This window comes from Nycticebus coucang, chromosome 20, assembly GCF_027406575.1.
Source record: "Nycticebus coucang isolate mNycCou1 chromosome 20, mNycCou1.pri, whole genome shotgun sequence".
In the NCBI taxonomy this organism is placed as follows: Eukaryota; Metazoa; Chordata; class Mammalia; order Primates; family Lorisidae; genus Nycticebus; species Nycticebus coucang.
In genome coordinates, this window is record NC_069799.1 from 65,762,463 (window position 1) to 65,783,755 (window position 21,293).

The 21,293-nt window shown below is 49.9% G+C and overlaps 1 protein-coding gene and 1 long non-coding RNA gene across 11 annotated transcripts; one reads left to right on the plus strand and one right to left on the minus strand.

Annotated features, from left to right (window-relative positions):
• Positions 1 to 3,807: 3,807 nt before the first annotated feature.
• On the plus strand, positions 3,808 to 18,694 carry LOC128572787 (aldo-keto reductase family 1 member C15-like). 10 transcript variants are annotated; one of them, XM_053572870.1, is made up of 12 exons: positions 5,944 to 6,076; positions 6,758 to 6,925; positions 7,310 to 7,906; positions 8,083 to 8,167; positions 8,556 to 8,634; positions 9,919 to 10,035; positions 11,200 to 11,276; positions 11,786 to 11,909; positions 13,928 to 14,037; positions 14,807 to 14,972; positions 16,962 to 17,044; positions 17,544 to 18,492. In XM_053572870.1, the coding sequence occupies exons 6-12, from the start codon at positions 9,928 to 9,930 to the stop codon at positions 17,686 to 17,688; spliced, it is 813 nt and encodes a 270-aa protein (XP_053428845.1). In that variant the 5' UTR covers positions 5,944 to 6,076; positions 6,758 to 6,925; positions 7,310 to 7,906; positions 8,083 to 8,167; positions 8,556 to 8,634; positions 9,919 to 9,927; the 3' UTR covers positions 17,689 to 18,492. The 10 variants fall into 10 exon arrangements, 9 of the variants coding, with proteins under 9 accessions (XP_053428842.1, XP_053428841.1, XP_053428843.1 ...); XM_053572869.1 differs by having other exon boundaries at positions 8,556 to 10,035; XM_053572872.1 differs by lacking the exon at positions 8,556 to 8,634.
• LOC128572788 (uncharacterized) lies at positions 6,269 to 6,747 on the minus strand. Its single transcript, XR_008376251.1, has 2 exons — positions 6,420 to 6,747; positions 6,269 to 6,348 (listed from the first exon to the last, which is right to left on the minus strand). It is a non-coding gene; the product is annotated as an uncharacterized LOC128572788 (long non-coding RNA).
• Positions 18,695 to 21,293: the final 2,599 nt, after the last annotated feature.

The window sequence follows — 21,293 nt, forward strand, 5'->3', positions numbered from 1 at the left end:
ACAGCTCAGCAGCCCAGCAGCGGTGTCTTTGGAAATGACAAACCCTTGTTACCTACTCGCTATGGCTTGAATGTGCCTCTAAAAGTTCATGTGACCCCAAAGCAATCATGCTGAGAGGCAGAGCCTTTAAGAGAAGATTTGGACATTGAGCCCCCACACTCCTCAGTGTACTGAGCCCCCATCACAGCAGTGGTCAGTTATCAAGAAGGGAGTGGGATTCTGAGAACAGTACGAGCTTGGCTCCTCTCCCTCATTCTGTCTGACTGTCTCTCTCTCTCCCACCCTCCTGCCTCTGCCATGGGATGAGGCAGCAGCAAACCCCTCACCAGCTGCAGCCCTGGGACCTGGGCCTTGTCGGCCTCCAGACCCGCAGGCCACGAGCCTCGCTTCTCTGGGAGCTGCCCAGTCTCAGGGGATCTGCTGCTGCAGCCTGAGATGCGGCCCTGGAAGTTTTGCCGTTTCCGGGGCCCAGCTCGTCCTCACTCCTGCCTTGTGCCATGTTTTTCTCCAGTGTTTGGGATGGTGCCATCTCCCGTCTCCCTCGCTTCTCGCTTCCACCGCCTCGTTCCCCAGCAAGTCTGGTGGCTCCTTTTTTCCTGTGTCTGTCTCCGACACTGTGTGGTGAGGGTCTCTGTATCTGGTGTTCGGACTAAGAAAAGGGGTACAATTGAGATGATTTGTCACTGTCCTGTGAGTAGCACCATTTTGGGGAACGGTCACCTCCCGACCTTCCGTGCTTTTGCCCAGCAGTGGAGGCCACAGGGGGGTTAGTTACAGGTGCCTGTTCCCCATCCTGCTCAGAACTGTTTGGCTGCATGGTGACATTAACAAGAAAAAAAATCTACTTTGTGAAGTCATAAAACTAAAATCTCTTCATAGGACTCACTTGCCATTGGGATCCCTGTTACAGCACCTCACAGTGAGTATTCAAATAAATTAAACTCTTTATCTAAACCAGAAGTATACAAAATCTTCTAGCCATTTTTCAAGTTCAATGAGATAGTGTTTTTTTTCTGTTAAATCAATAATAATAATTCAGGAATAAGGAATTTCCCCTATTCTTTTCCAAAATTGATTTTGTAAGGATAAACTTAAAGGTCCAAATGACTAATCACTCATCCAAAGAATTCCCTGTGTCCCCCAGCAAGCCCTGCATAGTTCTCTCCCAGAGAGAGAAGGGGACAGGTGCAGGCCTGGGGACAGAGCTGTGCGTCTTCTCAGCAGTCAGGACAGGAGAATCTGTAAGCAGAGAAAGGAACAGGAACGTCCCATCTCATGCAGTCCTGGCTCATTCCAGACTCTGTGGTTCAGGCCTTCTCCCACTTGCTGCAACATTGTTCAAGTGACGAGAATCTAGTGGGAAACTTAATATTTCATTTCTGAGCTTCCCAATTGTCTTGACTCTTTACCTAACTAGGCGCTTCATTGTTACGCAGCTGATGGCTTTTCCTACTCCAGATGGATTTCTGAAGACAACGGGAAAACATTAAATTCCTTTTTTTCTGGCTGTCTGTCTGGGTTGTGAATCTGATTTTTCTGAACCTTCCCCATAATGAAATGGAGGATGTTTTTGATTGACATCAAAACTAGCCAAACGTTTAAGTGTGAGGTAAGGCATCGGTAGAGGACAGTACTTGTTGGTGAGTTAATTTTCTCTCCAGTTTAATATTTTCCTCAATACGTTTTCCCATTAGTGTAGGGCTTACATTTTTGTCTCACAATGAATACAAAGTTATTAACACATAGAGGAAGTGCCCAGAAAGGGCAAGAGAATGCGGGGCTTAAAACCCTGTTACACAGCTTTTAGATAATCCAGGGGTCCTCAAACTTTTTTTTTTTTTTGCAGTTTTTGGTCAGGGCTGGGTTTGAACCCGCCACCTCAGGTATATGGGGCTGGTGCCCTACTCCTTTGAGCCACAGGCACAACCTGGGGTCCTCAAACTTTTAAAACAGGGGGCCAGTCACTGTCCCTCAGACTGTTAGAGGGCCAGACTATAGTTAAAAAAAAAACAACAACAAAGCTATGAACAAATTCCTATGCACACTGCATATATCTTATTTTGAAGTAAAAAAAAAACAAGATGGGAACAAATTCAATCACACTGCAGCATGTGGCCTGCAGGCCGTAGTTTGAGGACCCTGTAGGCTGTTGACAATGTTTCTGATCGATGCCTCTGACTGTTGGTCTCAGGTTCAACAGGAGATGAGTTTCTGAAGTCTGGTTTGGTTTGGGGCAGTGTAATGAAGGTGGAGAGGAACTCAGGGACCGAGGACAGGTGCAACATGTCCCATCCAGCTCACAGAGGCTGGTGAGCGACACAGGGGGACTGCACAGACAGAAGGTCCTGTGCACCTTTACACCCCGGGGAATGACAGAAGCAAGGTGCCCAACAGAGTTACAGGAGCATGACATCTCTGTGCACAGTTACGTCATCTCTGAAGAATGCGAGGACTTCCTGTGGCTCTGTGGCTGAGAAAGTCCCAACAATCTTGTCTGGACTGACAGCAGGTCCCCAGCGGTCAGGGGTCAGATGCTGCTCTGCTACCCCACCCCGCATGACAGCAGCCACACCTAGCAAGCCTGCCTGTGTGAATCTGTCGCCTTAGAGTTGACGGCCCCTCTCCCAGAGACATTGCTGAGTCACGGTGACAGAGGACTCGGTGGAATGTCGGAGCTGCTAAGATCACACACTGGGCGTGCAGCACAAGTTCAGGTTGCAAAGGCTCTTTCTCTCTGGTACTAGGTGCTCTAAAAGAGCCTCGTAACATGGGAATGTTAATTTTTTTCTTTTTTTTTTTAATATGAAGATTATTTTATTATTATTTTTCTTTTTCTCTTTATTATTAAATCATAGCTGTGTACATTAATGCAATCATGGGGCATCATACACTGGTTTTAAAGACTATTTGATATCACATGGTTAACATAGCCTTCCTGGCATTTTCTTAGTTATTGTGACATTTTAATTATTAAGACATTTACATTCTACATTTTGTAAGTTTCACATGTACCCTTGTAAGATGCAGGAAGGTTAATTTTTCAATCGTTCTATTTGTTGAAATTTCTGTCCAGTGTTTCTGATGTTTTGCAGAGTAAACCCGTACAAGCAGATGTGCAAATAACAAACAACCTTTTAGGGACTATTTTGGAATCAGAAACCAGGCCTCTGCTCTTTCTGTGGCCTCAGAATGGGGTAGAAAATGCCCCGCCATCCTGGGCAGCGGGTTTTCCCATTACATTTTGTTAGTTTTTTGACTCTGAGGCAAGATGACTTCTGTGGACCCGACTCACAGAGAGGGAGGAGGGTTCTCTGAGGGTGAGGGGGAGAACCAAGGTCTTTTTCCTTCTCTTTACCTTGATTTCACTGACGGTCCTGTCAAATAAAAGAGAAAAGGACTGATCATGAATAAAAAGCAAACAGAAGGCTGTTAGCACGTGCACGGTGCTCTCTGTGCTGGCTCTGCACCTGCACTTTCTGTTCCACAAATACCCTTAGTTCTGCAGCCCCATGAGGTTGTGACTCATCACAAAATTCAAGATCTTCAATTGCTGTTAACTTTCTGGCTAAAACCAGCTCATTCCCCTATTTTGAACAGAGTAGGAATCCTATCAAGGCAAGGGCTTGGGAGAGCATGTTGACTTCGTAGGGGGAGCACAGGAGTCCCCCACGCTGCCAGGCTGGAGCTCCCAGAAGAGGGTCATGAGCTCCAGGAAACACGCCGGTGGGGAGCAGAGCAGGGCGTTCCTGATAGGCTGCAGCTGGAACACAGGCAGGAGCACAGAACATTCTAGGCAATCTCAGACGTTTTCTCCTGCCAAAGAGATTTAAGGACACAGATAGAACAGGAGGACGCAGGGCTGGGTGAGGGACTCGCGCAGTGGCTGGGGGTCCTCCCAGGGCACTGTGCTCCACGTGTGCTTGGGAGCAGGGGCTAACTTGCCTCAAGAAATTGTCAGTAAGGGATATTTTGATGAGACGCCCAGGGAAACAGAACGTACAGGGCAAGGAGGGGCTTACGTCAGGCCCTGTAGCAGGGTCAGTGTTTAGAAATGACCAGCTTCATGATGAGCTTCTAAAGTGAGTCGGTGTAATTACGAAGGACAAACTGGTGCCTGGATTTTCATCTCAGGAGTCAAGTGTGAGCCAGGCTGAAGAGGAGGTTAAGAGCCTTCTAGCATGCAGAGATTTCTGTGTGATTTTCCTTTAAGACACACGCAGGGACGAGAAGGGAGCAGAAGAATCTTTGTCGACAGATTCCAGTTTCATTTCTGAATTACTGGAGCCAAAATTTCAGCCCCACCCAACTTGTGGTCGTGGAAATAAACCTGGAGCCCTGTCCCCTCCTGGGCTCTCAGTGACGGACAGGAGGGAAAGACAGAGCCAGAGTCGCTGGGCTGCGGGCAATGGCGGGGCTGAGCCCCTGTCAGTCTGTGAAGCTGAACGATGGACACTCCATGCCGGTGTTGGGATTTGGCACTTATGCTTCTGATGATGTAAGTGCACCAGGAGTACAGGGCTCCTGTGTCCCCTCCCTGGCTGAGCAAACTCCTTCCCTTTCACTGTCTTTCACTCCCTCCACTCCTCTGAGCTAAATGGGATTGCGAGCTGTTGACTCTGATGTTTCAGGACTGGATAATTCTGTGGGTGGACAGTCTTTATGGTTATTATTTTCAGTGTTACCCCACATGCACCAAATGCTCCCCGTGCATGTTAAGTGTCCCCGTGAATTATCTTATTGAATTCCCCCAAGCTCTCCTAAGTCAGTGTTTTCATTCTTATTTCCTGTATTTTTATAGTCCTGAACCCAGGCTGTTCTCTCTTCACCCATCTGTCACCCCAACCATTGCTGCTACACTTTTGTTTAGAAACCTGGAGGGCAAAGGGTGGGGCAGGGAGTGAGCTGGACAGGGCAACTTGATAGCCACTTTCTGGGAGGCTATTGGAGCTGAGATGTTTGCCAGAGAACTTCCACCAGGCATGCCTTTGGGCCTGGAAGAACCTTCTGAGATTTCAACCATTAGGCATTTAAAAAGGAAGTCAGAGGAGGCCCAGCAGTGACTGGGTTGCACGTCTCACTGCTCCCAATCCACACAGGTCAGCGCAGTGAGCTCACAGCCTGACACTCTGTTATGGGGGGTCGGAAACTTTTGGGGTTGCTTTGGGAGGACTGCCTCTGGGCAACAGAGAGGTATGTGTTTCATCTTGGTAGAATTAGGATATGAAATATGCTAATTTTTATGCTAATATTATGCTAATATTTCATGTAGATGACAGCCATCAGACAGGCACAGTTTGTTTTCAACAATGTACTTATCCACTTATCCACTTAGTCACTCTGATAGTGCAGACTTTAGCTGTGTGTTACATATTACATGCAACGTTAATTACTGACCTTAAAGATAGGAAAAAATGCACAGATGATGGGCCAAACATCCCCCTTGCCTAGATCCCCTCACTTGCAAAAATAAAATTAATACCTGTATGTACTTAAGATTCAGGTGGAACAAAAGGTCCAAAGTGAAGCAGAAGCCTCCTCCATTCTGTTTTCTCTGTAAAGGCGGCTCCTCTGCCCCGTCACTAACTGGCAGTGCGTCCTGGCAGGCGTGAGAAGCATGTTCCCACGTGTGCTGGCCCTTCCTCTGTCTCTCCACGCCAGTTTTCTGGAAGGGTGCAGACGCAGTCTCTCAGATTTGCTCACTAGACCACCCACCACGAGAAACTGCAGGCCGGCCGTGCACATGTCCTCGTCCTGATGTTGCCCACGCAATGCCGTGTCCAGCTGTGGAGATGAACGGCTGTCGGCTCTCAGGGCTGTGTCTGCATCTGGCTGCGCTCTCTGGGTGTCCTCTTTGGTCTGACTCTGGCCTTCTCTTCTCAGACCCTGTGCTGAAGTCCTGATTCTGACCCTGGGCAGCCTCATATAACCATCTGCACATGAGGCCAGCCCATGACCGCAGTCACTTACAGGCTGAGCTGTCAGGCACACAGCGGGTGTCCACACGTGTGTTGTGTAGGTGTGAAGAAGGGTCCCTGGGAAGGAGGAGCGGAAAGGAATCATGACATGAGGAGGCCAGGTGGGCGCAATCTGGAAAGGGTGGGGTGATGGTGGGGTGCAAGAGCTAGCTCAGAACTGACGGCGTGTGTGTGAACCTACCCGTGTGTGTGTGTGTGTGGACCTGCCTCTGTGTGTGTGTGTGTGTGTATCTGCCTGTGTGTGTACCTGCCCGTGTGTGTGTGTGTGTACCTGCCCGTGTGTGTGTGTGTACCTGCCCGTGTGTGTGTGTGTGTGTGTGGACCTGCCTCTGTGTCTGTGTGTGGACCTGCCTCTGTGTCTGTGTGTGTGAACCTGCCCTTGTGTGTGTGTGAACCTGCCCTGTGTGTGTGTGTACCTGCCCGTGTGTGTGTGAGTGTGTGTACCTGCCCGTGTGTGTGTGTGTGTGTGTGAGTGTGTGCGCACACACCTGCCCTCTCTGCTGAGTGCCTTAGAAGGACTCTCCCGGAACGCAAAGTGTTTGTGTCAGCCTTTCCCACAGTGGATTTGTACTGAATACGACTTGCCTTTCCAGGATGCTGGAGCCCATCCCACTGTTGCCTTTCAGATTAGAAGTAGTGCTAGAGTTTATTCAATGTCCCCTGAGCACAGCTTTCTGTCACCGAAACCTGTGGCATCAAATAAGGGGCACAGAGGCGGCAGAAACCGTGGACAGAGGTGCTCCTGAGCAAACACGTTCTCTCTCCTCACTCCTCTTTCACAGACTCCGAAGAGCAAGGCTGGAGAGGCCACCAAAGTGGCAATTGAGGTTGGTTTCCGTCACATCGACTCAGCGTACTTGTATCAAAATGAGGAGGAGGTTGGAGCCGCCATTCGAGAGAAGATTGCTGATGGTTCCGTGAAGAGAGAGGACATATTTTACACCACCAAGGTGAGCCATGTGCGGGGAGGGACCAGAGACCATCGTCTGTTCAGACAGAGTATTTTTATTTTTTAAAATATTTATTTAATTATCTATTTAATTATTTGGAGATGGTCTCACTCTGTCTCCTAGGCTAGAGTCCCATGGCCTCAGGTTAGCTCATAGCAACTTCAAACTCCTACCTCAGCTTGCTGAGTAGCTGGGAATACAACTCCCGGCCAATTTTTCTGTTTATAGTAGAGACCAGATCTCATTCTTACTCAGCCTGGTCTCAAACTCCTAGGCTCAAGGAATCCTCCCACCTCAGCCTCGCAGAGTGCTGAGATTACAGGCGTGAGCCACCGCACCTGGCCCAGATAAGGTATTTTAATAAAAACATGCTCTCTGTTTCAGTGAGTACTATACTGCCTTCTAAACTGTGGGGACACGTTTCTAAAACACAGAAGAGTCTCACCCTGCTCTGAAGTGACTTAAAGGGGAAAGCGGTTCCTCCACGTCCCTGAAACAGACGTCACTTAGACGTGTGACCAGAACGATAACCCTTCTCTCTGGAGCTGCCGTGCAGACCAGCCAGGGCACTGCGAGTCTGCTCGTTAGTTCCTCAGCAGCTTCTCTCAGGACGTGTCCAGTGGGGTGAGATGCTACACACAGAAGGGAGCCGCCTAGCAAACTCGGCTTTTCCTAATTCAGCACTGAGTCTCCTGGACTTTCTGAAGTTTTCTGGGTACAAGTCCCTGGCTCCAGTGTAAAGACGCTGGGGGTTCTGCAGGGGAACCCTGTGCAGGCTGATGCTGATGACAATGGTTTGGAGGCTGTGAATCTCAGCAGAACTGTTGCAGGAGTTGGTTATTCAGGCAGAAGACCCCGTCTGCATCTTGCTGTGCCAGGACCCCTTTCAGAGGACCCCTCTGGCCCTGCTGCAGCGAGCGAGCTGCTTCCTCTTGCCCCCTCTGAGTTTTCTCCTCAGATCTCTCACGCCGCCTCACTCAGGTGACTCTTGGGCCTGATTTGTCCTGAACACATGAATTCAGCCCAGCTTCCCTTAGTTTTAGACCCCACAGTATTTCCTTACTCTATAATTTGTGTGATGTATAATTTCAGTCCCCAAATATGTGAAATCATAAGACCCTGAATGTTGTATTTAAGTGCATTATTTCTTTGTTTAGTTTTTGCTTGGAGGATCTGTCCAGTACCACCAATGGGTGTTAAAATTCCAGCCATTACAGTGTGGGAAGATATCATATTGTTCAGGTGAGTTATGGTTTGTTTTATGTATCGAGGAGCATTCAGACAGGGTGCGTAGATTTTAACTATGGAAATCTCTTCATATTATGTTTCCCTTGACTAGTGTGAAGTGTCCATCTTTGTTTTTCATTATTTTTTGGTTTGAATCCCATTGTATCTGCATACAAGATTGCAACCCCAGCTTTTTTCTGCTTTACAATTGTCTCGAATACCGTTGCCCATCCCTTCACCCTGAGTCTGGTTTTATCTTTTGAGATAAAGTGAGTTTCTTGCAGGCAACAGATATCTGGCCTGAGTTTTTGTATCCAGTCGGCCAGCCTATGCCTCTTTAAAGAAGAGTATTTTCAGCTTCTTCCTCTTTTTCCCTGTTTAATATGTTAATTATATGTTTTAGTTGGATTGATAGGTTGTCCCTGAGAGCCCGCTCCTCACTGATGTAGTGCCACCAGTGCTCTAACAAGGGCAGAGAAGAGGTGAGTCCACAGCCCCAGGCAGTGTCTCCAGGGGGACAAGATTCAGTAGGCAGTACTGGCCCAGAGTTGTAGCAAGTGGCTCTGCCTGTGCTGGCTCTGCCCACCAAATCAAGCTCACAAGGCTGCCCAGCTGACAGCGCTGGCCCAGAGTTCAGGAGAGATGCTTATGTGCTGGGCACCATCCCCCCAGTTGAGTGCTGAGGGCTGCAGCTCTGTGGACAGCGAAGGCACAGAGCTCAGACAGAGTCGCTCAGACACTGGGCACTGCCTGCCCAGTCAAGCTCAGGGGGCTGCCACTGAGCGGGGGGCACAGGTCTTAATTTCATATGAGAGTGACTCGGGCACTGGGCACAGCCCACCCTATTGGGCTGAGGGAGCCTCCAGCCAGTGGAGAATGCTAATCCAAAGTCCAGTACAAAGTTGCTTAAACCTTGGCCCCACCCACCCAGTAGAGCTCAGGGAGCCCTGCCTGGTGGAGGCCAGAGGTCCAAAGTTCAGCCCAAAGTCACTTAGATACCTGTCTGCCCATCCAATCCAGCTCAGAGAGCCGTGCCTGGCAGAGGGGCCAGGTCCAAAGTAGAGACACAAGTCAAAGTTGTTTAAACACTAGCCCTGCCCACCAGTGGAGTGCAGAGGTTGTCCTGAAGGGCAGAAAACAGAGCTGCCTGAGAATTCTGAGGATCTGGAGATGGGTAGTTCAACCTCTCCCCACAAAGCTTAGCCTGCCCTGCTACTGTTCTCATGCTGCAGCTTGGAGGCTGCTGGCAGACTTTCCCAGCTTCCCAGTGAGCTGGTCAAACACTCTGGATTCTCTAGGGGCAGGCCTTCTGGAAAGTAGGCTGGGGGAAGGGAGATCTGGATGTTCAGGATTGCAGGAAAAATATTTGATCTCCTGTGCAGACCAAATGGGGCCCAGTCTCAGTGGTGGGACCTCAGTAATGAAGGGGGACTGGGACTTAACAACTGCTCTCCTGTGGGATATGATCAGGAGACTTTTGAATGCAGTTCACTGGGTAACTGGTCACCCACCATGGAGCTCCCGTCTGCGGGGAGGGGAGCCGGGCTCGTACTGTTGTTTTCCTTCCGCTTTCTTGTTTCTGCTGCTTGGTTCAGCCGGGTGGCGTGTTCCTCACACTGTCCTCTCAGTGCGGAGCTCCTCTCATTTGGCTTCCAACCACTTTAGTCCAATTATCTCTCCCTTTGGGCACGAGCCTCTGGGGAAAGCTGCTTCTAGACAGCCATCCTCCCACAATTCCTCACCCTGAGTCTTTGTGGTCACTGCAGGTTTGGGGCATGTTCTTTCGACCAGAATTGGTGCGACCAGCCCTGGCAAGGTCTCTGCAGAAACTTGGACTGGCCCACGTGGATCTCTTCCTCATGCACGTGCCGTTTGCTTTCAAGGTCCACTCTTCTCTCTCCCGGGACGTCCTCGGCTGTGTCCTCACTGCCACCAGCCTCTGGTCACCTCACTGCTGCCTACTGGGTCTTGCAGAAGGAGGGAGGTTGCACGGGGGGCCCAAACTGCCCCGTGGCTGCTGAGTCTCCCTGAGACCCGGCCGACCCCACCTTCAAGTCTGTGTGTGTCTCATTCTCCAGCTTTCAGGGACCTCTCTGCCTCTACCTGGGAGAGTTGGGGCATTGCCCAGGCTGAATGAGTGGCCACTGTCATGGCCCTTGGCAAGGGTGTGGGTTACACAGACTGCAGAGATACGATGGGGGGTTCCCCTTGCTAGGGACAGGGCCTTTCCTGTGTCTGCCTCTCAGCCCGAGGAGACAGAGATGGGGAGTCTCCCTCGCTAGGGACAGGGCCTCTCCCATATGTGCCTCTCAGCCCGAGGAGACAGAGACGTAGAGTCCCCCTCACTAGGGACAGGGCCTCTCCCATATGTGCCTCTCAGCCCGAGGAGACAGAGGTACCTGGGTTGACACAGACGGCACAACGGGGCCCCCCAGGCTCCCTGAACCTGCCCCCATCACAGGGGACATTATCTGAGCACGCCAGGTATCCTCCCTGCCTCCAACTTGGGGTTTCATATACTGGAGCTGAATATTGAATAATAGTCACGGTGTGTCCTGTCCCCACAACCAGCCTGTCCTCGGAAATGAGGGGACTTCTCACTGCAGGAGACCTCATTCTCAGGAACTTCAGGGCAGGCAGGGGAGGGGAGAAAATTGGGGAAGGTTTTTGTTTTGATTCTGCCCTTCCTTGTCCCTGGCTTCCTTCCACACACACGTGAGCCTGACACACAGGTGCAGAGTGATGACACACACACACTCCCACACGCTGTACACACCTGCACACTCTTATGCACACACTCACTAAACACACACTATACACACCTGCACACACGCACTCCCTGATGCACACACACTCACCTGCGGATGCACTCACTAAACAAATGCACACGCTATACATACCCCCACAGGAACACACATGCTCTCTGACCTACATACACAGACCGGACCTTACACTCACACACTCACACGCTCAGATTCACAGTCACAGTCCGCTGAGGTGATTCTTACAGGAAACGTTCTCTGTCCTGTGCTCTCTCTGTGTCCCAGCCAGGGGAGGAGCTGCTGCCAAAGGACGCCGACGGGAAGGTGATGGTGGAGACAGTGGACATTCGGGACACGTGGGAGGTGGGTGCTGCTGAGACCCAGGGCACGGGCTGGGCAGGGAGGCCGAGGGGTTGTGGGACCTCAGCTATGTCCTGGAGCTTCTCAGCACCTGGGGTCTCCCCTGCAAATGAGGCAGGGGAGGGGGTGGCCGCTGGGTACCTTTGAATTTCGGCATCTACTTGGCCCTGGGATGGGGTTGAGGTCTGAGCCCTGTAAAAGGATCAGCAGAGAAAAAGCACAAAAGGCATTTCCTGCTCCTTGGTTATCTCAGGACAGATAAACTCCCCACAGAGGGCGGCTGGATGCCGTGAGGGGGATTTAAGAGCATCCCCTGTGTGTGCATGAAACAGGATCATGGGGTGGACATGTCCGCACACAGGGAGGAGCACTGTGACACACGCGTGCAAGGGACAGACGTGCTCGGGTCGGTCTAACTGCTATGTATGTTCAATTTCCTGCGTTTCAAAAGTGCTGTCAGTCCCATGAAGGGCAAACTGCACTGACTTCTCCCGCCCGTTTCCTCCTGCCGGGCCCTGGAGCAGTGTAAAGACTTGGGTTTAACCAAGTCCATCGGGGTGTCCAATTTCAACCACAAGCAGCTGCAAATGATCCTGGACAAGCCGGGGCTCAAGTACAAGCCCACCTGCAACCAGGTGCGCCCTCAGCCCCCGGCCCCCGGGGCCGTCCCCCTCCTCCACTGTGCACAGGCCTCCTCCTGACCTGGTGGCCACTGTGCGGTGACTCTTCCTTTTAGTGACACAGGAAACTGTGGGGAAGGCTCAGGTGGAGAAGGGAGGGCACAATGGCCACTGTGCAGAGGTGGTGGAGGCTGTGGGGAGGCAGCACGGTGCAGGGGCTGGGCTGGCAGGTGGCAGCACTGGGCTGGAGCCCGCAGGGGCCTGGCTGGGGATGCAGTGTCCAGGCCTGGGGCTTCTGGATGGTGATTAGCTCTGCCAGAGCACAGTCACAGAATGAGAAGGAAGAGGGCAGGAAGGGCCACAAGGCAGGGTCAGGGACTGGCAGGAGAGTGAACAGGAGTCACTAGACAGATGGGAGCAGGAGGGGAGAGGGTGTCAGGAAAAACAGGAATCGCCAGATAGGTGGGGAGCAGGAGGGGAGAGGGTGTCTGGAAGCTGAAGTCAGAGGGGAAGGGTCCGTGTGTGTAAATACACAAGTGCAAATATACAAATATTTTAAGTACAATTTTATTTCTACTTGCACATAATTGATGTTTTCCGTACCTAGGAGTAGGGATGTGGTCACACTTCCTATGGCTCCGTGGAGAGCCCTGTCCCCAGTTTATGAGTGAGCTCGTCCTGGGCTGCAGAGGCTGAGTGTGCAGGAAGGGAGGAAAGGCAGACACAGTCAGGGCTCGGAGAAGGAGAATGTCACTCAGAAACACTCGCTGTAGATGCCGTATTTGCAATTACATAAAATGATTATAATTAAGCATCGCAAGATGATAACGATGGCTGTCTGGTTCTGGAGGGATTTTAGGTGACTTTGTAATGTTTTTCCTAATTTTGCATGAAAATATTTATTTTGTAACTTTTAAAATCTTGTAGAGTTATAAAACATCACACTCTATAAAGGTACTGAGAATGCTTTAAAGCCCTTCTCCCCCTGGGTACCCATTCCCACCCATAGGCAATCATGATTTCACATCCAAATCATTACCTGTATGCTCCTACCTCTGGGCGTACATATTTTAGTATATATGTTTTTAAATATATGTGTCTTTAAATACACAATGCCAGATTCCATTATACCACCTAAACTTTGACCAATTGGTTCTTAATATCATTAAATGTCACAAGGATTGAGATATAATTGTGCCACATTTTTATGCTTGATTCATTTCGACTGTTGTGGAAATAGGTTCGCTCATTGCAATTGGCTGGTTATATCTCCCAAGTCTCTCTTTTAACGGAGAGATCTGCCTGCTTGCGGCATCTGCACCTCCAATTTTCCTTCATTACCTTCTCTTTCTGCCTTACCTTCCTCCATCACTCTTGAGCTCCCTGTACCTTATTCTCCTATTCGGTTTATTTTTGAAAGCAATGAAGCCATTTGTCCCGTAAGTTTTCTCTCGCAATGTATTTTATGAATTGATTCCTGCGATGCAGTTTGACGTGATCTTCTTGTGTTTCCTGAACATCAATTGTTAGGGCTGAAGGCTTTGATCCTATGTGATCAACGCCATGTGAATTCATGAATTTTCACACCATTCTAGTTACTAATCTTGCTGATGCTCAAAATGACACAGTGTTGGCTATCTGGAGTCTCTCCGAGTGAGCTTCTGCATCTTTGAGATTTTTCCCTGTCTCTCGCATCCTCTTACTTCCTAGAGGGCAAACAGCTCAAGGTCAGCTTGCAACTTCCCCCTGCAGAACTGCAATCAGCCAGGTGTCTGAGAAATCTTTCTGTGTATAGTAACAAACGATCGTTAATTGCTACAATTACAGCAAAAGGGATATAATCAGTTTAAAACAGTAAGAGAAAGAGAACAAGAAGGGAAATACTGCATTGGTTGACAACTGGTGGGATTTTAAGGCATTTTAAAAGGTGCATGAGTAAAATACAGTGTTAGCTATCCTCCAGACTGCTTCGTAAATTTACACGTATCTCTTTGCTCATGCATTCTGACACCTTTTCGTCTGGGAAATTGCAGGTGGAATGTCACCTCTACCTCAACCAGAGCAAACTCCTGCAGTTCTGCCAGTCCAAGGACATCGTCCTAGTCGCCTACAGGGCCCTGGGGTCCCACAGAGACCCAAAGTGGTAATAAGACTGTCAGGGTTAACCTACGCCAGAAATTCTATTTCCATTTCTATGATGAAACATTGTTTTAAAACAAAGTTTTAACATGTTATTATGGAAAATTCAAATATCCGGAAGTAAAATCTACGCTGTAGAGAACGCCCACGGGCGATCCTGGGGCTTCACCGCCCCCCACATTCTGCCCCTCCTATTCCATCTGGTGTCTGCCGAGTCCCTGTTCCTCTCAATGCCCTTATTTCGGGTGGTTCTAAGGACACCTGTCTCAGCTGTGCAGTGCAGACCCCACCACGCCCGGTGCCACCCACACCCTGCCGTGACACGGGGACATTCTGCCTCCCCCAGATCCCTCTGTGTCCTCCTGAGACAATTCCTCTGCACCTCTAGCGAGCCCCTCTGCTGACATCTCATATGAGGTGAGGACGTCCTGTGAGGACGGCGTACGTGTCACTTTGTGTCGGCTCTGCTGCCCCGTCAGTCACAGGCAGCCACGCAGCGGCCAGTCTCTGCAGGGCTTTCTGTTTTATTGCTGGGTAACGTTCCACGTACAAACACACCACACGCTCTTTACAAGCTCGTGTGCTGATGGACAGTCCAGCTGTCTCCAGCATGCTGCAGTGAGGACAAATCTCTGTGCGTGTTTATGGGACTCTGTTATTCACACGATATTGCGTCTGCTGTCAGCTCCCTGGGGAGTTTGGGGGAAAGGGCGGAACACTCCTGATTCACCATCCTCCTTTTTCACACGTGTGTTATTGTGTGTTTTGTTCAGGGTGGACAGTGACAGCCCACATCTCTTGGAGGAGCCGGTCTTGAAGGCCATTGCCAAGAAGCACCATCGGAGCCCAGGCCAGGTGGCCCTGCGCTACCACCTGCAGCGGGGTGTGGTGGTCTTGGCCAAGAGCTTCAATGAGCAGAGAATCAAAGAGAACTTCCAGGTAGGGCTGTGTGCATCTCCCGGAGGGAGCCCAGGAGCTGGGCTGGGCGTCTACAGGCGGAGAACAGGCACCATGTCTCCCTCATCCCCGTCACCCCCCACGTGGGGCAGCTTGGAAGGCGGTGAAGGGAGAGCTCTGGGCTCGGAGTCCTCAGATGTCTCCCCCGGACTTGGCTTTGCCCCCACTAGTTGTGTGACACTAAGCAAATTTCAGCTCCATTATCTTTTTTGTTTGTTTGTTCTATAGACTTCCTGGTTCCTCTCTTTCACCTTCTCTACCTGGCAAACTCCTCTTTGTGTTTTATGAACAAACACAAATAGGGTTATCTGGTTTGGGGGCGGCGCCTGTAGCTCAAAGGACTAGGGCGCCGTTCCCATATGCCAAAGGTGGTGGGTTCAAACTCAGCTCTGGCCAAAAAAAAAAAGAAAGGATTATCTTGTTTGATGAGCCACTGAGACACCCCAGCACGTCTTGTGACCACTGTCGTCCTTGACCTGGCTCCTTAGGGAGGCTTTTCCTTCGCAGCCGACTTTGCTGGCTTACAGGCTAGTGTGCTGTCTCCAAGGTGAGGCCCTGACTGCAGGGACCCCGTGTCACCCTCACCACCTCCTCTCCGGCAGGGTTCTTGACAGGGAGGAAGCTGGACAGCCAGTTACACTCAGCAGAGTAGCTGCCGAGTGAGTGAAGTTATGTCCCTTCCCCATATATACTCTGGCCCTTAAAAAGCTTCAACTAACTTTGTTTTCAATGTTAAAATAATCTTAAAAGAGTGTGTTAACTATTTCCCATATTAAGATGACAGCTGGAAACTGCATCATAAGTTTAATATTTATAAAAGTGACATTTGACACCTATCATTTTTAGATGCATTTACTTCAAATTGCAGCAGTAGGTTAAGCTTATTCGTTCTTGGAAAAATTGAGTAGGTAAATCTAAATTTTATTGTTTATCAAAATAGAAAAAATCTTATGTTCTTTTTTAAATTCAAGTCAACATATTGATACATGCCCCCCCATGGCACCCATATTACTTCTGGAGTATGTTTTCAAAAAGAATAACAGAAAAACTGATGGTGGGTTACATTTTTTTTTGTGTGTATATATATCTCCCTGTCTATCCATCTGTGATCTATCTGCCTATTCAATGCATTTCTGTGTGTGTATATACATATGTGTAAATGCATTATATATACATAGATGGTAAATAGATGGATAGATGGATAGGCAGGGACATAGGTATATAGGGCTCTGAGTTTTTGATAAAATTGTTTCCTACATGAAAGAATGAAATTAATGTTTTTAAAAAATTTGTCTCTGCTTTGCTATTAAGGGACTATATACCAGGGGTTACGTTTTGTCACAGAAAACAAGTCTGAACTTATGTAAGAGATTTATTCAAAAGGGGAAAGTCTTTGAACGTGAGCTCTGTGTGTCTCAAGACCAGTTAGAAAGGTTCCTACAGGGAGGAGCAGACAGAGCTGGAAACACCCAGTGTCTGGGGACAGGCGAGCAAGGGGTGAGGTGGGTCAGCTGGTCCGGAAGTGCTTTGCCCTGAGGCCCACAGGTGCTTGGAGGGGGCTTGTCTTGTGGTCCAGGACTTGATCCACCAAGGCTGGGTCACGTTCCAGGGGGTGTAAGGAGGGAAACACCCCAAAGTTTCTGTTCAAGTCAAGGTAGCAGGTATTTTTCCCAGATTCTTCTCGTGTTTGGAAATAAAATGATAGTTTTCTGTCTGCGGAAATTTTCCTGGCAGAATTAAAGATGGACGAGTTGTGTGGCTTTCTTTGGTGCAGGGGGCAGAGTAGAAGGGGCTGGGAGAGGAGGGCAGAGCTCGGGCCAGAGAGGCCTCAGGCCACGTGCACCACAGGCCGATGACAAGGCCCAGGTGCCCTGAGTCCCTCCTGCCTCTGCCTCCGGGAACATCCTCCTAGTCCTGGGTGGAAGCTGCTGTCCTGGGGACAGGTCAGCATGAGTCTTTCCTTCCTTTCAGGTTTTTGACTTTGAGCTGACTCCTGAGGACATGAAGGCCCTGGACAGCCTCAACAGAAATTTCCACTATAGTACATTCCAATTGTAAGTGACTATTTCAGACTGTTTGGCGGGTTGTTTCCTGTCTCGTGCAGGTAAACAGAGCAACAGGCTTCCCTAAATCATAATGTCAGGCCTGACTGTGGGCACAGGCATGAAACGTGAGCAGCCCAGAGCCCTCAGACCACAGGTTCCTCCAGGGCTCAGTCTCTGCCCTGCAGAAGTGTGAGTCTGGGGACCTGGGAAGTTTGCCCCTGACAACCCGGTTCCTGGTGCCCTCGCCTCTCTGCCCTTTAGACGTGAAGGCATGGTGCCTACTGCCCGCTGTGCTTTCAGGGGCCCAGGAGAATGTCCCCTCTTTAATTTATGTTATAATCAGAAGGAAAATGAAGAAAAATGAGTGCAGTAGGAATGAACTATGTGTAGCGAGGGACCCAGCAGGGCCGCCCTTCTCTCTGTGCCAAGGCGGCAGGAGCCCTGATTTTCACATTCCTGTGGGGAGGGGTTCTGGAGGGCGAGTGTGCCTGTGTTCTCCTCCCCTCAGCGTCCAGCACACTTGGACTGGGCGTGGCGTCCTCTCCAGAACACTCCCGGCTCCTCCACTTGCTCCTCCATGGCCCCCTTCACCCACCATCGCTCCCACTTCTGAGCTGTGTGATGTCACCAAGCTGAACTGCAAACTGTCATGACGTCTACTGACCCTCCAGTGGTAGAGACTGATGGGTCTCCAGTGGCTTTACCAGGATGAGAGCTGCTGGGCTTTCTCTGACCTTGAGGTCAAGGCTGTTACGGAAGTGCCATCTTAGTCCATGAGAAGCCCAGCTCTGGAGTGCCCCACGGCCCTTGACTGTGGTTTATTCACACACGGGATATTGTGGGATCTCTGGGCTCAGGGGAAAGGAGAGTCCTCAGGCAGGGAGCAGATTTACTAAGAAGCATCAAAATTTACTCATGAGAACAAAGATTTCAGAAAGCTCTTCAGGGTCCCTCTCCTTTTTGGAAAAGAACCGCAGGACCGTGACCCAGACATCTGAGTGAGAATAATGTGGGAAGCACCTTCCCGTACCCGAGCTTCTCAGTGCCAGGCTGTGATCAGCCTCGTGAGACCATGAGGCCTCGTCTCACTCACCTGTGTGGCCACGTGGGTGACATGGCTCCTGGCGCACACCACTGCCGAGAAGGGACCCTTCAGTGATGTTCGATTGCAAAGGACTAATGGTAAAACAGAGAAAAAAAACATGGAAGAAAAAAGAAAAACAAGAATAATACTCATTACTGAATATAAGCATTCTTATAAATTTTAATTAAGAAAACAGTCCGGCACTGTGCAGGTGTGGTTATCAGAGATGCAGGGAGCTTTCCTGTGCGTCCAGGGTACAGGTAGTTACAAGGTTGTGTAATAAACTCAAATCTCAACCCATCTTGGCCGAACCTTCAGAGAAATCTGTTCTTTGACAGTGTGAAGCAAGAGTTAATGAATATCTTTCCTTCTCTTTCAGTGCTGTTGACCACCCTAATTATCCATTTTTGGAAAAATATTAACCATGAGCTATCAAAGGTCACTACCCGAATTTCTTGTCAGTGAGGAGAGAAGCACGGTAGCCCTGGAAGGCACTGGGACGCGGGTTCTGTGGTTTCCGGTTGCTTGCCTTTCCTTTTCTTCCTTATATAAAATAATAAAGACTTCGACAATGATGTTTGTTCTTTTTAGTTATTGCAATAATAAGGATGAATTCCAAAAACTTTGGAAAATTGAAGAACAAAAAATACCAGTAATTCTCCTATTCCATATGGTTTAACCCTTGGTGCGTCTCCCTTCATGATTTTCTATACAAATGTGCGTTCGCTTTCGCGGTTTTAGAGACTTGAGATCATCCTCAACGTGTAGATTGGAGGTAGGTACATATATTCACTGACTAGAATTATTTTTCCAAGCTATAGTAAATGGTGACTGCTCAGCAGGGCACCCTGCTCCAGTCCTGGTCCTGCCTCAAAACCACAGGAGAGAAAGAGAGCCCGGAGGGGCCAGCAGGGAAAGACCTCCCCTGTGTGCTGAGTCAACAGCGGGGAGGGGCTCAGTTCTTTGAACTTTGGATGTGCAGTTAGATTAGGAAAACCGCGAACTTCCCCAGCTGGGGTTCAACTGGAGTTTCACTCTCCCTTCTAGACTGGCGACTGGCAGTTTTGTTAGTGACCCCCCCACCTCTTACCCAGCCTCTGTCTCTATCCAGTCTTCCTGGGGACTTGGGCTTCTCTCCACCCTAAGTTTGGCATTTTTGCCTTTTGGACATGCACCATTGTTAGAAATCAATAGAAGCCTCTGAGGAGGCCAGAGAGGGGCTGTGTTCCCTCAGTCTTACCACTTGGCCTGAGATAATGTAACCCTTCTCCCGCATTCTCACACTTTACGTTTTATTTTTATTTTTTATGTTTTTCCTCTGCCCCACACTTGATGTTTTTTTAAACTAGCCTAAGTTATGTTTCCTCAACTTTGTTTCCCAGACGGCTTTCAAACTAGGTCAGCTTGGTCAAGGTGTGCACACCATGTCCCCTTTAAATTAAAACTTCCAGAATTAATAATATGTGATGCACAGTAGTGCTGGTGTTCATTCATTTAGTTGGTTTTTAAAAATTTTAATAAATTAAGGGGATACCGGTGTGTTTGTTTCATGGGTAGACTGTATAATGTTGACGTCCAGCCTTTAACACACACATCACCGCAGAGTCCATCCCATTGATACCCGGTAGACAGATTGTTATCCCTCACTCGGCTCACACCCTGCCCCTTCTCAGTTTCAGGGCCCACCCCCCACTCCACTGACAGTAAGAACCTGGGGTAGGTTTTCCTTTTTCCATTCCTGAGGTATTTCACTTAGGATAATTGCCTCCAGTTCTATCTAAATTGTTCGCAGGTGCCCATATCCTCGTATTCCAGCTAAAGGGCCAGGTGGTTCCCCAAACGAACATCCTGGCGCACCTTCTGCTGGTGGACAAGCCCAGACCTTGGTTCTCATCTGTGGGACAGTAGGTGCCTCAGCCCACTTTTGCCAAGAAGAATTAAGCCAAATTAAGAATTAAGCCAAATACCACCAACAGCCAAGATACCACATAAAGTCAATATTTAACAAAAAGCTTTCCTTTCTTATTACCCAGGCAAATTGTGCATGGAAATGTATGTGCGTTTGTACTGTGGGTCTAGAATCTGTCCTTCATTTTCCCTAATGGAAAGTGGAGACTGATCCCTTCTTCCCAGGGAAGCCTCACATTCAATCTCTGGTTATCTGAGCTATATTTTTACCTTTTGTGACTTGATGCTCTGACATCTACAGAGTGGCTACCAGCTGTTCCCAGGTAAACCCTGGCTTACCCCAAACATCTGGAGACTTTCCATAGCCCCACATCATACCCTAACTGTCAGAGTGAATGGGAGTTTTCAGGGATGCCCCTTCAAGCTGGCCAGCCCATCCCCAGCCCAGGTGGCCTGGGCTCCCCACTCTTCCCCAGGAAACCACAATGGAGGCCCCTCTCCTGGCCTATCCACCCTCTCTTCAGGGCTGCCATGTTCTCCCTTGGGACATCTGTGTATGATAAAAACTTTACACCTCCCCTGACCCTCCACCCCTCCGTCTCCAGTGCCCCACCCCTGGGCCTTGCAGGACATGCCTGTTCTCCCTGGGAACCTTTGTGTGGGATAAAACCTTTACACCTCTAGTCCCTCACTCTGGACCTGCCTGGTCTCATGGAACTGCCCGGTCTCAGAACTCCCCAGCCGCGTAATGACTTTACAACGCGGTCAACGCAGGACGCAGCCAAGGGGCGCAATGGCTGTGGGGCCACTGAGAGAGGGCGGGGAGGTCTGTGCTTTCTCAACAGGCTGCAGGGAAACCAGGGGGGCCGGCCGGGGCTTCTTCACCACCTCCGGGGACATTCCTAACCCTCACGGGCAGGAACTCACCCTGGACTCACTTTCCAGGCCCCTGAACTGGAAATGGTCACCAGCAGCAGGTGCGCTGACACCCCGGGGCGCTGCGGCCCTGTTTGGGGAATGACAAGGCCCTTTAGCTGGGATACTAGGACTGGGGACCTGCAGAGAAGTCACCTGTGCTTCTGCCTGACGGTCAAGACCAGGGCGCTGAGGAGGCGCTGCCCCGAGGGTGGGAGTCCTGGCTGAGCAGCCGGTGCTCTGCGGGTCAACTGTCTGCAGCGCAAACACGACCCAGACGGATTCCCCAGTCGCTCCCCACACGGTCCCGCGAGGCCCGACCCGCTGAGTCCAGAAGCCCCAGCCCCGACT

Excerpts from the sequence above, each read along its gene's own strand:
- LOC128572787 (XM_053572866.1), top strand. The coding sequence starts at position 4,406 with ATGGCGGGGCTGAGCCCCTGTCAGTCTGTGAAGCTGAACGATGGACAC. Across the intron at positions 10,036-11,199 it reads ACGTGCCGTTTGCTTTCAAG|CCAGGGGAGGAGCTGCTGCC; the intron begins GTCCACTCTTCT and ends TCTGTGTCCCAG. Across the intron at positions 11,910-13,927 it reads ACAAGCCCACCTGCAACCAG|GTGGAATGTCACCTCTACCT; the intron begins GTGCGCCCTCAG and ends GGGAAATTGCAG.